Source organism: Sus scrofa, chromosome 8 (assembly GCF_000003025.6).
Source record: "Sus scrofa isolate TJ Tabasco breed Duroc chromosome 8, Sscrofa11.1, whole genome shotgun sequence".
Classification (NCBI taxonomy): Eukaryota; Metazoa; Chordata; class Mammalia; order Artiodactyla; family Suidae; genus Sus; species Sus scrofa.
In genome coordinates this window covers 131,073,399-131,086,906 of record NC_010450.4, presented here as the reverse complement: position 1 = coordinate 131,086,906, position 13,508 = coordinate 131,073,399, and the positions used below count along the sequence as shown (strand labels likewise).

The 13,508-nt window shown below is 40.5% G+C and overlaps 1 protein-coding gene across 4 annotated transcripts; it reads left to right on the top strand.

The window, feature by feature from the left end:
* Positions 1,573-9,121, top strand: SPP1 (secreted phosphoprotein 1). Of its 4 annotated transcripts, none has more exons than XM_005667005.3 (7): positions 1,573-1,726; positions 2,874-2,940; positions 3,053-3,091; positions 5,841-5,921; positions 6,208-6,249; positions 7,333-7,641; positions 8,316-9,121. In XM_005667005.3, exons 2-7 carry the CDS (start codon positions 2,887-2,889, stop codon positions 8,697-8,699), a joined length of 909 nt encoding a protein of 302 aa, XP_005667062.1. In that variant the 5' UTR covers positions 1,573-1,726; positions 2,874-2,886; the 3' UTR covers positions 8,700-9,121. The 4 variants fall into 4 exon arrangements, with proteins under 4 accessions (XP_005667062.1, XP_005667061.1, XP_020956123.1 ...); XM_005667004.3 differs by having other exon boundaries at positions 1,576-1,726; positions 2,838-2,940; positions 8,313-9,121; XM_021100464.1 differs by having other exon boundaries at positions 1,579-1,726; positions 2,864-2,940; positions 8,313-9,121.

Here is a 13,508-nt window from a genome sequence, read left to right as displayed (position 1 = left end):
ACAATATTAAATGTTTCAAATGGGCTCAGAGCTCTACTACCCTGAACTTTGTTCCAATATTCAACTTTCATCTCCAGTTTTCTTTCAAACACTTTTTCAATACCCAGTAAAGTTTTTTAATATAAAATTTTATATTTAATTTTCATTTAAGTAACCAACTTTATATATCCTGGGAAAAAACACTAGAAAAAGACAGTTCAGAAACCTAATCCATTCCCGCAGATGTGTGCCAATTAGCCTGTTGATGTGCACAGTTTAAAAATGCTACATCTGGAGTTCCCATTTGTGGCTCAGCGATAATGCATCTGACTACTATCCATGAGGACACAGGTTCGATCTCTGGCCTCCATCAGTGGGTTAAGGATTCAGCATTGCTATGACCTATGGTGTAGTTCGCAGACATGGCTCCAATCTGGCGTGGCTGTGGCTGTGGTGCAGGCCAGCAGGTGCAGCTCCGATTCAACCCCTAGCCTGGGAACTTCCATGTGAAGCATGTGCAGCCCTTAAAAAAAAAACAACCAAAAAACCTTACATCTGGTCGCATTTTAATAGCCTATTCCATTTAAAGATTCACAAATCATGACTACCTGTTCCTCCTAAAAATTTTAATAATAATTAACACATTATACAGTTTAAAATATGCAAGGCATTTGCATATATGTGCCAAGTATCATTAGTTTTACACACACTAATTCACTTAAACCTCTCAAAACCTCCATGAACAAGGTAATAGCATGCATATTTGACAGATGAAGAAACTGGTATAGAAAGGCTCAGTGATTTGCCCAAAGTTACAGGGCTAATTAGCAGCAGGATGGCAGGCAAAGCCATGTCTTGTTTCTGAAGCATCACTTTCAAGCAGTAACCCTGCCCTCAGTCAGAAACTGCTTGACTTCTGCCACATTGAGAATAAATTACCATTCTTCTGTCTGACATAGCAATTATCAGATTCATCACCTCCAAACCATTCAAAAATCCATGTCCTTGAAAGGTCTCGGATTTACAATGGTAAATCCGATTTAATAGACATGAACGTGGATTTGAACGTGACCAATGCCACTTGTCTAAATGACAAGCTGCTGCACATTTGGAATCACAAAACAGAGCTTTAGTCGAAATGGAGAGAAGCTGGCAGAACTCTTTGTGTGCCTGAACAATATAGCCTTGTCGCCAGAAATAAGTACAACTGTAAGGCAAACTTGGTTGCATATATTACCTTAATCTGTTATTTCAACCAAAAGAAACAAAAATCCATCCTATTTAATTCTATTTAGGACTGATTTCTGTAATATTTTTTCTTCTAATTCAGAGTTAATATAGTCTTTGTAAGAACTAGTCATTTCTCTCCCCGCCCCCCGCTTTTTTAGGGGACCCAGAGATGCCCTTCCAGGATGCTGAGAGCCAATCCTATTCACGAAAAAGCTAGTTAATGACATTGTACATAAGTAATGTTTTAACTGCAGAGGGCGTGTGTGTGTGTGTGTGTGTGTGTGTGTGTTGTAACCACAAAACCAGAGGGGGAAGTGTGGGAGCAAGTGGGTTGGGCAGTGGCACAAACCTCATGACACATCTCTCCGCCCCCTGTGTTGGTGGCGGATGTCTGGTGCAGCCTTTAAATTCAGGGGAGGTCCAGGCTGTCAGCAGCGAGCGGAGGCCAGAGGGCAGCACTGACAGCCGCATCAGCATTGCTCCCGGGACTGGACTCTTCGCGGGGCTGCAGACCAAGGTAAGCCTACAGCCCGCTGATGGTTGCTGTCGTAGGTAGGCACTGTTTCATTTCACGGGGAAGGTCAAGTTGTCAGGAGAAGGGTTTAACCGCAAACGCTGGTAATCAGACTTAAAATTGTTCTAAGAGTCTTTCCAACAAGCATGTCAGATCCAGGGCAGATCTCCTGCGGGAAAGGTGACTGGCTATTTTGAAAGACAGTCAAATATAAAACTTAAAAATATGTCCACGGAGTCCTCAAAAGAATTATAACTACTTCTTGCCATCAGAAAAAAAATAAAATTCTATGCCTATGTATTATATGTAGCTACGATGGTATCTGCATCATTTTAAATGGACAGTTGATGGTGGAGACATTTAGAAGGAAAATAATATTTAGTGGTAATGTTAAGCTGGTGATAATGCTAATTTTTAATGACTTGACTTACCTGTTTTCAAGGGAAAGAAACCCTTTCTGAATATTTTCACCCCTGTATTTAGCTGTTAACATTTTCACCAAAATACCCACATGACATTATGAAGACTTACAAATAGAAAGGCTGTGAACTGCTCTCAGTGTTTAATTTTTCATTTCAAATTTTAGAACACCTTACTTAAATTACTAACTCTAGAGACAGCTTCATTTCACTTAAGTAGCACCTTTTAAATAATTTAAGCTGAAAAATCGCCCTTGAAATGCATGCTGGAAAATGGAGACAGCAAGTTTCTTTCTCTCTTTCCTTTTATTTTCCCTCTTTCTCTTTGTATTTTTCGTCTTTGAAAAAAAATGTGTTCCCCTTCTAGCTTATTATTTTAATTAAATTACTGTTGATCTGTTTTTAGGTTTAGATGGCTGGAGATATCGGGTAGTGATGGCATATCTCTGAAACTCTACATTTTAAAGGGGACTAAATAAGACTTGTATGTAATCCCCCTCTCTCTTGCCTAACAGTAAGAGATGGAAAATAGAGGTGCCCTAACAAATATTAACTCAAAGGATCATAAAATTAAAAAGAAAAAATTTTTCTCTAAGTAGTAGAGAGTATTTCTATAGGAAAAAAATATATATATATATTTTTCGTGATTATTTTGTAATGTGGTGGCTTGAAAAGATGTCATTGTTTTAACCTAGGAGAAGATCAAATATTTCTTACAAAGTATTTTGCAGGAAAATCATTACCATGAGAATTGCAGTGATAGCCTTCTGCCTCTGGGGCTTCGCCTCTGCCCTTCCAGTGAGTACAGCTGAATCTTAAACAGAATTCCCCCAAATAAATGAATTGTGTGCTTCAGTGTGCCAGGAACTCATTCTCACTGTAATCTTTCTTCCCATGTTCTATTTCAAAGGTTAAACAGACTAATTCTGGCAGCTCGGAGGAAAAGCTGGTGAGTATCTTTAAGGTTTATCATCTGGTTAAATTGTCGATGCCACTGGTGCAAGATATACTACAAACATACGGCAATTTTACTTATTTCATAGTTAAACAAAATAAGTTAGAAGTATGTATTGAATGCCTGCTACGGTTCTAGGCCAGTACCACGCACAGGATTGCTTTTAATTACTGTCATCTCCTAAAACCAAACTAAATATTTTAATAGAATAAAATCTTGCTCTGGGCCATTATCATTTACGTAAAATGAGTTCTATGAACTTGTGTGGTTTTTTGTTCCCATGAGTCAACACACTGTTCCAGTAGCACGAAATTCCATCTTTTGCTGTACTTGGGGGCAGGTCAAGTTTAAAATTCACCTCACACATTGGTGAGTTGGTATAACCAGAACAGTCCCAAGAGCTCCTAAGATATTTGCTGAGAAGGCCATCATAAAAAGAAAATCTATAGGCAGCAAGGTCCTACTGCAGAGCAAAGGGAACTATATCCAATCTCCTGGGATAGACCATGATGGAAAATCATATTTTAAAAGAATTTACTGAGTCCTTTGCAGTACAGCAGAAATTGGCACAACATCATAAACCAACTATACATTAATTTTTTAAAGAGAACAAAAGGAATGATATAAAATTTCTATTGATTATAGGGAAAAAAGGAAGTCTATTTATGCTGTTTATATCCGCTGTGCTTGTCAGATGACTTCAGATCACATTTTTCTCACCAGGCATAAAACCAAGGCAAACTCTTGATTACAATGATTTGTAGCGCCATTGATGTACTGCCCCTCCCACCAGAGGGGAAACCGTGCCAGCCAGGCAACAGGCGGGCATTGTCCCAGGGAGCTTGGACAAAAAGGCACACAGAGTTCAATTCCAGAAGAACAGAATAAAGGCCAGTAGAGAGCTGCCTGGGGTCACACCGCAGTGAGATGGCTTAAAGAAGATGTTAGGAGACGTATCGCTGTGTGTGTTTGGGCGTGCAAGTGGGTGTGTGTGAGTGTGTCTGTTTTCCAAACTGAGTTAAGAGCACAAGTACTGAATCACAGTAAGAAGCCAGAAAAGTAATATTTGCAGAGAAGACAGGGGTCACGCTCTTTAAGGCAGGACTTTGTGCCTTTTTAATAGACTAAACTATGGCCCAGGAAGCCGTGGCAGTGTCAGTTGTTCACTGACACTTGGGAGATAAGTAAAGAGTTGAGCCTTCTAGAATCCTAGAAATCTAGAGCCGGTAGGAAATATGGAAAGTCTCTAAAGAGAACCTCCAAAGAGGAACACTGGTTACCTATGAGTGATTTTAGTTTGTTTTTCTTATCCATATATTCTTTCTTTCTGTCATTTTAGGGCTGCACCAGCAGCATAGGGAGGCTCCCAAGCTAGGGGTCGAATCAGAGCTGCAGCAGCTGACCTACACCACAGCCACACAATGCCAGATCCAAGTTGTATGTGCAGTCTCCACTGCAGCTCATGGCAATGCCGGATCCTTGACCCACTGAGTGAGGCCAGGGATCAAACCTGCATCCTCGTGGATACTAGTCGGGTTTGTTACCACTAAGTCACAGTGGGAACTCCGGTTCTATTTAAAATTATACATTTATCCTATAAATATAGAAAAGCCTGTATTACACCTATCATCCAAATATGTATAAAATACATCGAAGATAACATATTTATGCATATAGCATTTACGTAAATCTATATTTTAAAGAAAAGAAAGAGGGAACTTGTAAACTCAACTAGGCCAGTAGGTTTCACATCTTTTAATTCCAGGAGCCCCTTCTTTGAGCAAGAGCTTTCACAGAGGCCTGATATGAAGCTGCTCTGATTGAAGCCAGCCATGGGAAACCCAAAGGGCTACCGACTGGTTTCCTTCCTGCTTGTCCCCTCCTTGGTGGCTCTGAAGGAGCTCTTGGAAACCCCGGGTAATCGTTTTCAGTGGCAGAAATGTGAAGTGATTACCCTGGGCCATGCAGCCTGCCCGATGACACCTGTTCATTGCAATTTCCGTTCCTAGCATATTATTGCCATGTTCCAGAAAAACGACTTGTCTACATAAAAGGCCTTCCCATTCATGCCTTTGGCACCTTAAAGCAGTAAAATATTAGATTTCTGACTGTCCACTGGGGTGCCACTAGACCCATGTGACCAGCGAACACTCAAAATGTAGGCTGTGCCGTGGAGGAACTAAATTTGTTTAAATCAACTTCAATTTAAAGAGCCATATGTTTCGTGGCCACCAAAGCCATGGAGAGTTTCTTCCTTGTTCCATAGAGAAAGAAAACAAGGAAGAGCAGGGCTAAATGAGGGCACCTCCGCTTCAGTTTGGCCTCATCTGAGAGGAATTTCAGCTGCCACACAGAGCACAGGAAAGCAGTGTTAGCACCAGTGTGAAGAGCCCCTGGGTTTGAACCCCGGCTCTGCCACTGACTCTCACTTGACTTCACTGTGGCTGAATGTCTCCTGATCTGCAAGATGGGATTGAGAATAATGAGGATGACACCTACTCCAGGATTAAGAGAAGGAATATTTATAAATAGTTTTGAAAGTATGCCTGGCTCACAGTCAGTGCTAAGTAAGAGTTTATTAAAGGAATGTTCCGGAAAGAAGACCTTATGACAGGTATATCTAAGGCTCTCTTTGACTGTGTCATGCTTGTTATGCTTATCCTAAGTTTTCAGGTTATCACTTAGAGATCCTTGCTTCTTTTTTCTAGAATGACAAATGTGCAACTCTTTTTTTTTTTTGTAGCTTTCCAACAAATACACAGATGCTGTAGCCACATTGCTAAAGCCTGACCCATCTCAGAAGCAGACTTTCCTAGCGCCACAGGTACTTTTGATTTTAACTTATTTTAAATATTAAAATTCTCATGGTTAAAGAACCACCACCACAAATTGTAACTACCAAGCAGGTCATTTAGCCTGATGAAATGGCTCTTTCCTGCTGGTTGGTAAACATGAACTTCGAGCAACTGATCTGCCATGTGGTCTTCCCTGCAAAGCCATCCACCAATGAGGCTAAAAAATAAGACCTGCTGTGGATGGAAAAGGCTACCTTCTGAATTTAAAAATTAAGCATGTATGATGTACACTGATCTGTGCCCTTCCTTCTTCAGAATACTATTTCCTCGGAGGAAACGGACGACTTCAAACAAGAGGTGAGTTTCACTCTGAATCCAAGGTCCGGCATGTCACAGAGGGACCAAGGAAGCCATTCTTTCTCCTAGTGACACTGCCAGGGCTCAACTCCGGCAAAATTACGTTAGCAAATGATCCAGTAAATATCACGTCTAAAATTTGCTCACCAAAAGCGCAAGTATTTCCTAAATGTCAAAAATACCAGGTTTCTACAAATACGTTTACTGTGGCAGGAAGTGTTGACTCATGTCTGTTTGAAATACTAAGCCTTTTGCAGTTATTTAAGGTATGTGGTTGATGTCATCTAATACCTAATAAGTATCTAAATAATGCCTACCAAAAACAAGATTTTGCCTCCAGGAACTTTTCTGTTCCTAACATTATAGTTTTTTAATAGCTCTTCTTTTTATTGGGACTATTCATATATTTCCTAAGCAAAGGGATAAGGTAAAGCTGTCTTCCTTAAGATTCCATTTGAAGGTGCTAAGAATCTCTAATAAGGAAAGGTAGATAAATAGCCCAGTATATTTGCTAATCAGATGTTTAATAGACACGAACTGATTTTGAGCTGCAGTATATATATATATATATATATATATATATATATATATATATGGATAACAGAGTCACTTTTAATTATCCGGACTAATAGGGAAGGGATTTTGGGTGGGGGGGTACACATTACTGATATATGAATGCTCTGATGGCCTGAGAATTCTCATTTCAAATAGAAAAAGAAATTCCACAGTTAGTATCTGTATTTATTACATTATTGAATTCAGGAAATTGAATAATGTCTAATGTGAACAAGGAAAAACAGTGTTATTACGTACGTATCGTACTCAGATATTTGGCTTGAAAATACCAATGAAAATAATTTTTGTGAGAAAGCCAGAAAAAATGCCTGAATATGATGCCACTTATCATTGCGTTAAAAGAGAAATCAGAAGATGCTGGCTTTAGCGCCTAAGGGCCACGGAGTGCATTGTCCTGACTGCAAAGATTCTCACACGAAAGGAAGATAGTAAGCGGCAGATGCACTGTCGAGCTAAGGGGAAATTAAAAACTCTCACACCCATGTTTCTGGCCATCTCGATATTTAGACCCTGCCAAGCAAGTCCAACGAAAGCCCTGAGCAAACAGACGATGTGGACGACGACGACGACGAAGACCACGTGGACAGCAGGGACACGGACTCCGAGGAAGCTGATCACGCTGACGACGCTGACCGATCCGACGAGTCTCATCACTCCGATGAATCCGATGAGCTGGTCACCGATTTCCCCACCGACACCCCAGCAACCGACGTCACTCCGGCTGTCCCCACGGGAGACCCCAATGATGGCCGCGGGGATAGTGTGGTCTATGGACTGAGGTCAAAATCTAAGAAGTTCCGCAGATCCGAAGCCCAGGTAAATCCTGAAACAGACGCAGCCGATGGTTCCGAGGAGAGCCCTGTCCTAGGAAACCAGAATCGGCAGGCTCATGTATTCGCTCATTCAGCCAGCATGACTACTTGAACACAAAACCTGTGTTTAAATCCACATAATTTCTCCCTAATTTTGTCTCTCAATCACGAGGCAGTTTTTCCAAACCCTGGCTATAAAGCACTTATTCTATTCACTGTTTTAAATTTAAAAAGGACTTCCGAAAAGAGTAATTCTTTTTCATGCTATCATGGTCACATTTTGAAATTCAATGCAGAAGAAGACTTGGAGAGATGCAAATTACACTGACTCCACAGTCAAAGGATCTGAATTTGGCACATGGCTTTGCCATTTACTACTCACATTACTTTTTAACTTCTGATTCCGTTTCCCTTTATGTAAAACAGACGAGACCCGCCTCGTAGATTTCCTTGCATAGATAATGGATGTGCCTATTAAAGTAAAGGAGATGACAGAGTAAAAGGACCTGGTGAAAAAAAAAAAAGTAACACACTGGTATTATTATTATTACTTCAGCCACATTTAGACATTTCTGTAGAATACACTGGCCTGAAAGTTAGAAAGCAGAAAAGAGCTACAGTGTTCCCATCCCTGGCTGTTCATTTAATTCTTCTCCCATTTTTGCTGTGATTCAGCAGCTGGATGCCACAGAGGAAGACCTCACGTCACATGTGGAAAGTGAGGAGACGGATGGTACCCCCAAGGCCATCCTCGTTGCCCAGCGCCTGCACGTGGCTTCTGACTTGGACAGCCAAGAGAAGGACAGTCAGGAGACGAGTCAGCCGGATGACCGCAGTGTGGAAACCCGCAGCCAGGAGCAGTCCAAAGAATACACGATCAAGACCTATGATGGGAGCAATGAGCATTCCAATGTGATTGAGAGTCAGGAAAATCCCAAAGTCAGCCAAGAATTCCACAGCCATGAAGACAAGCTGGTCCCAGACTCTAAGAGCGAAGAAGACAAACACCTGAAACTTCGAGTTTCTCATGAATTAGAGAGTGCGTCTTCTGAGATCAACTGAGAGAAATACAATGTCTTACTTTGCTTTTAGTAAAAAGAAAAAAAAACACATTGTAGCGAGGTGGGAGAAAATATGAAAGGCTTATTTCTCAGCTTAGTTGGTGAATGTATATGTGTGTGGCTCTGGAAACAAATAATATTTTTGATCATTAGTTTAGTGTGTGGCTTCATGGTAACACCCTTGTCAACTAAAAGCTTCAGGGTTTAGTCGACGGTCTTTCCGTATAAGAAATACAAGCCGTCACTGATTTGTAATGTTTGCTATCCTTTTATGAATAGAAATTTATGTAGAAGCAAACAAAACACTGACACACTTATAAGAGAGGATATAAAATTTCATGTCACTCTGATCTTTTGTTTTTTAAATTAGTGTATATTTTGTTGATTATTTTTGTTGGTGTGAATAAAATATCTCGAATGTAATGAGCGTTTGGTGGTGTCATTTGTGTTTCTTATTTGGTTTCCCACAGTTGTCTAGCAATTAATAATGTAACCATTTTCATGAATGTGCTGGACTTAGTAGAGAGCAATCTATGACCTGCTGGATCAACCATAGAGCCTCTGGCTGATCTTAAGCTCCTAGTCAAGGAAACAGGAGCCAAGTGATGGGTGATATTCAGCCAGATACCCTCCAATCATGCAGGGATCTGTAGACCACTTTTGCTCAGTGGGAGCAACCTTTTCTAATTTTCACCAAGCTGATATAAAAGCTAAGCAAAGCCTAGATGCAGTCACAGATCAATTTTATTGTTTCTTATCATTATGTATTCATTTTCTCCATAAATCTCTTGCTTTGTTGCCCTTGGATGGCAGAAGTTCTGAAAAAGAATTAAAGTGAAAACATAAAATCAATAGCATACAGGTAAACCAGTGATCACAGAAAATCCATAACCTTAACTTCTTGCAGCAACAACAAAATAAAAGAATACAAAGGAATATACTGAGCTCCCCTCAGAGTGAAGCAAGATAGGTGAAGGGAAAAAAGAAAGAATCATGAGCAAATAATAAAGTGTTACATACCCCTTGACAAATTTCAACACTTGTTCCTAATTTCATAATAATAGAACAAAAATTAAGGGAAACTTCCTTACCACGATGAAATATTTTATATCTTAGCCTAAAAACTATCATCATACTTAAGAAACATTATAGACATTCCCATTAAAATCAAGGACAAAGCAAGTATATCCATTCTCTCCTCCGCTATGTAACATAGTTTTGGAGATATAAGCTAATAATCACAAGCATGTAGGTGCATAAGACTGAGAAATAATTTCTTTTTTTAATAATGATTTTTATTTTTTTCCATTATAGCTGATTTACAGTGTTCTGTCAATTTTCTACTGCACAGCGAGAAGCCCCAGTCACACATAAATGTATACATTCTTTTTTCTTACATTATCATGCTCCATCACCAGTAACAGATGCAAACTATTGCCTTTGCAATGGATAAGCAATGGGATCCTACTGTATAGAACTGGGAACTATGTCTGGTCACTTGAGAAATAAGTTATTTCTTTATGTAGATTATGTAGTACTACACTTAGAAAACAGAGAATCAGTACTAAAAACAATAAGTAACTAGTTCTGATGGGTAGCATGATATGAAACTTAGCTAAGAACATACACACAAAAACTACTAGCAAGGTTACTAGGGAATTAAATAAAAACCTACAGAAAACTCTACCCAGTATTATGTGATAATCTAGGTAGGAAAAGAATCTGAAAGGGAATGAATGTATGTACAGGCACAACTGAATTCACTTGGTTGCACAGCCGAAATTATCAAACATTGTGAACAGCTGCACTTTGATAAAACTTTAAAAAATGAAAATTTTAATTAAAACATTAAAAATACTAACGGTGACGCTTTAAAATATTTAGTGTTATTTAATACAGAAACAAGAAGAAGATAAAATACTTACAGGAAATGAGCCAAAACTATTTTGGAAAACCATGAAACATTCCTGTAAGCCAAAAAACAGCCTTAACCAAATGGAAAGATACTGTTTGTTCTCATACAGGAAAATGCAACGTCATAAAGATGTGACTTCTCCCTCAATAATACATAAATGTGGTGTAATCCCCAATAAAAATTAAAGTAAAAATTTTCCCCTGGAACAATGCAAGCTAATTTTACAGTTCATATAGAAAAATAAACATAACCACAATACGAAGGAAAATCCTAAAAAAAATAAAAGCCATGGGGGAGGAGTAGTCCTAACAAATATTAAATCAGACTGCAAAGCCTCTCTAATAAAAAACACTCTGGTGCCAGCTAATAAATAGAGTAAACCAGGAGTTCCTGTCGTGGCTCAGTGGTTAATGAATCCGACTAGGAACCACAAGGTTGCGGGTTCGATTCCTGGCCTTGCTCAGGGGGTTAAGGATCAGGCGTTGCCGTGAGCTGTGGTGTAAGTTGCAGACGCGGCTCCGATCCCACATTGCTGTGGCTCTGGCATAGGCTGGCAGCTACAGCTCCAATTAGACCCCTAGCCTGGGAACCTCCATGTGCCGCAGGAGCAGCCCTAGAAAAGGCAAAAAGACCAAAAAAAAGTAAACCAAAATGCAAGTCTTCATTAGACCCCAAATCTACTGATGCTTTCATCTTGGCTGTTAGAAAGAAAGGTTTGTTTATAAGGTTCCCAGTCTTCAGCAGCCCTAAGAGACCAAGCTACCACCATCCTTGTCGTCATCATTAGTCAAGTGCACTGGGCTCCAAAGGCACTTGCTTTTGTTGGCATTTTATCACAACCAAACACAGGTGATAGCTTTGTTAATTGCGTTGTCAGCTGCCGTAGAACACACGCATCCCACTTCCCACTGGCAAGTGACTCAGCACTGTGCTCAAATCCAAGGGCATGACCAAGCTCATCCTGAAATTGCATCTTTGAATGGAGCTACCGTTAAAGAACGGTACTCTGTCAGTCACTCAGAAGGCAGGAAACACACCAGTAGTTTGAACAGGGAAAATTTTTTATATAAAGAATCATTAACTGGAAACGAAGTTAACCAGAGCAGATAAAAAGAAGAAGAAGAAACTTAACGACGCCATAGGATTGAGAGTACTCAAACAAGGGGCAATTTGGAAAGGGGGGCCCTCTCCCCAAAGCTGAGATTCGGACTTCATTAAGGAGGGTGGAGCTACAGCCCAGAGGATGACAGAGAAGTGTGCAGTGTCATCCTGGGCCCCACCTGTCTAGAGCTGGTGGGCTCAGGTTGCCAAACAGGGCACATCCCACTGCAGCACCAGTAGACTGAGGCTGGCAAGCAGGCAATGGAAACTGCCTGCCAGGGTGCCAGCAAAACCAGCTGAAGAGTCACCCCCAACACACACCCCGCACCCCTCTTTGGCTCTTTGAGCTGTTGATGGGGGCTCTGTAGGAACAAGAAGCCCAAAAAGGCTGCAGTGTCCTTCCAGCGCCCTCTGCTGACAAAGCGTGCCAGTGTGCCAGCTGGCAAAGGAAACACCTTCACTTTACAGGGTTCAAGTCCAGTACCACTAAGTGGGGAGGAGGCAACAGACTTTGAGAAGGACAACAGTAATCGGAGAGATGTCACAGGCTCTTAGAGAAGAAGCTTATTCCTGTTCTTGGGCAAAATGAATTAAAAAATGAATGTGGCAGACCTGTTTAAGCAAGGAAGCACTCAAAGATGAAATGGAGTCATGACCAAGGAACCAAAGAGCAGACTTGAAGGGGGCTTCCATTAGCCAAAACTGGAGTAATTTGAGAATAAAAAGAATAATGGCAGTAATAAATGATAACAAATTGAATTAAATTCCATGTCTATATAGTGATACTCTAGGAGAGGGTATTTAAAAAGGTTTTCTTTGCAGATGAATTCCAGCTCATAATAACTGTTGAAGAAATAACAAAATGACAAGATCATTTTGCAACTCACAGCGTAATATTGACTCAGGAAATGATCCCTAATGAATGTTAAAATCATCGCACAGATGGTTATTGGGACAAGGATAGTCACCTGGCCTCAGAACACCACCCTACTAATTGCTCATTTCAAAGGAAGAAGATGATTTTGCTTTTTTGGAGGGAAAGGGGGTGATGTCCACAGCATATGGGAAGTTCCAGGACCAGGGATTGCATCCACACGGCAGCTGCAGCCTACACCACAGCTGTACCAGCACTGGATCCTTAACTCGTTTTGCCATAGCAGGAACTCCCAGGAAGAAGATGTTTTTAACTAGAGAGATTTAGAACTCACCCTCTTCAGCCAGAGTCAAACAGCTTCACTCATGGGACTACCAGATGTGTGCCACCCACTGTGACACAGTAAGAAGTCGCACCATCACCTATGAAATGTTTTTTTAAAGATGTTTAACGGATTCAGGAGTTCCTGTTGTGGTGCATCGGAAGCAAATCCGACTAAGAACCATGAGGTTGCAGGTTCAATCCCTGGCCTTGCTCAGTGGGTTAAGGATCCCGGGTTGTGAGCTGTGGTGTAGGTCGCAGATGTGGCTCAGATTCCACAGCTTCTATTTGACCCCTAGCCTCAGGTGTGGCCCGGAAAAGACAAACAGAATAAAACAAACAAAAAAGTTTAATGGATTCAAATCAGAAGAAAACAAACGAATCTAGACATCAAACTATTCTGCGATATAACAGACCTGAACTTTCCAAAAAGTAGGGTTGCCACATAAAATACAGGACACTCAAATTTGAATTTCAGATGAACAACAAATCAGCTTTTAGTGTAAGCAAGGGGCATAGGATAGTAAAAAATGATTCATTGTTTATCTGACATTCAAATTAACTGAGCATCTGGGAAAGTTTTTATTTCCTAAATCTTT

Bases quoted from the DNA above. Each gene is read 5' to 3' on its own strand.
- SPP1 (XM_005667004.3), top strand. From the start codon at position 2,887: ATGAGAATTGCAGTGATAGCCTTCTGCCTCTGGGGCTTCGCCTCTGCC. The intron at 3,092-5,840 runs GTGAGTATCTTT...TTTTTTTTGTAG, and splicing joins GCAGCTCGGAGGAAAAGCTG to CTTTCCAACAAATACACAGA. The intron at 6,250-7,332 runs GTGAGTTTCACT...CTCGATATTTAG, and splicing joins CGGACGACTTCAAACAAGAG to ACCCTGCCAAGCAAGTCCAA.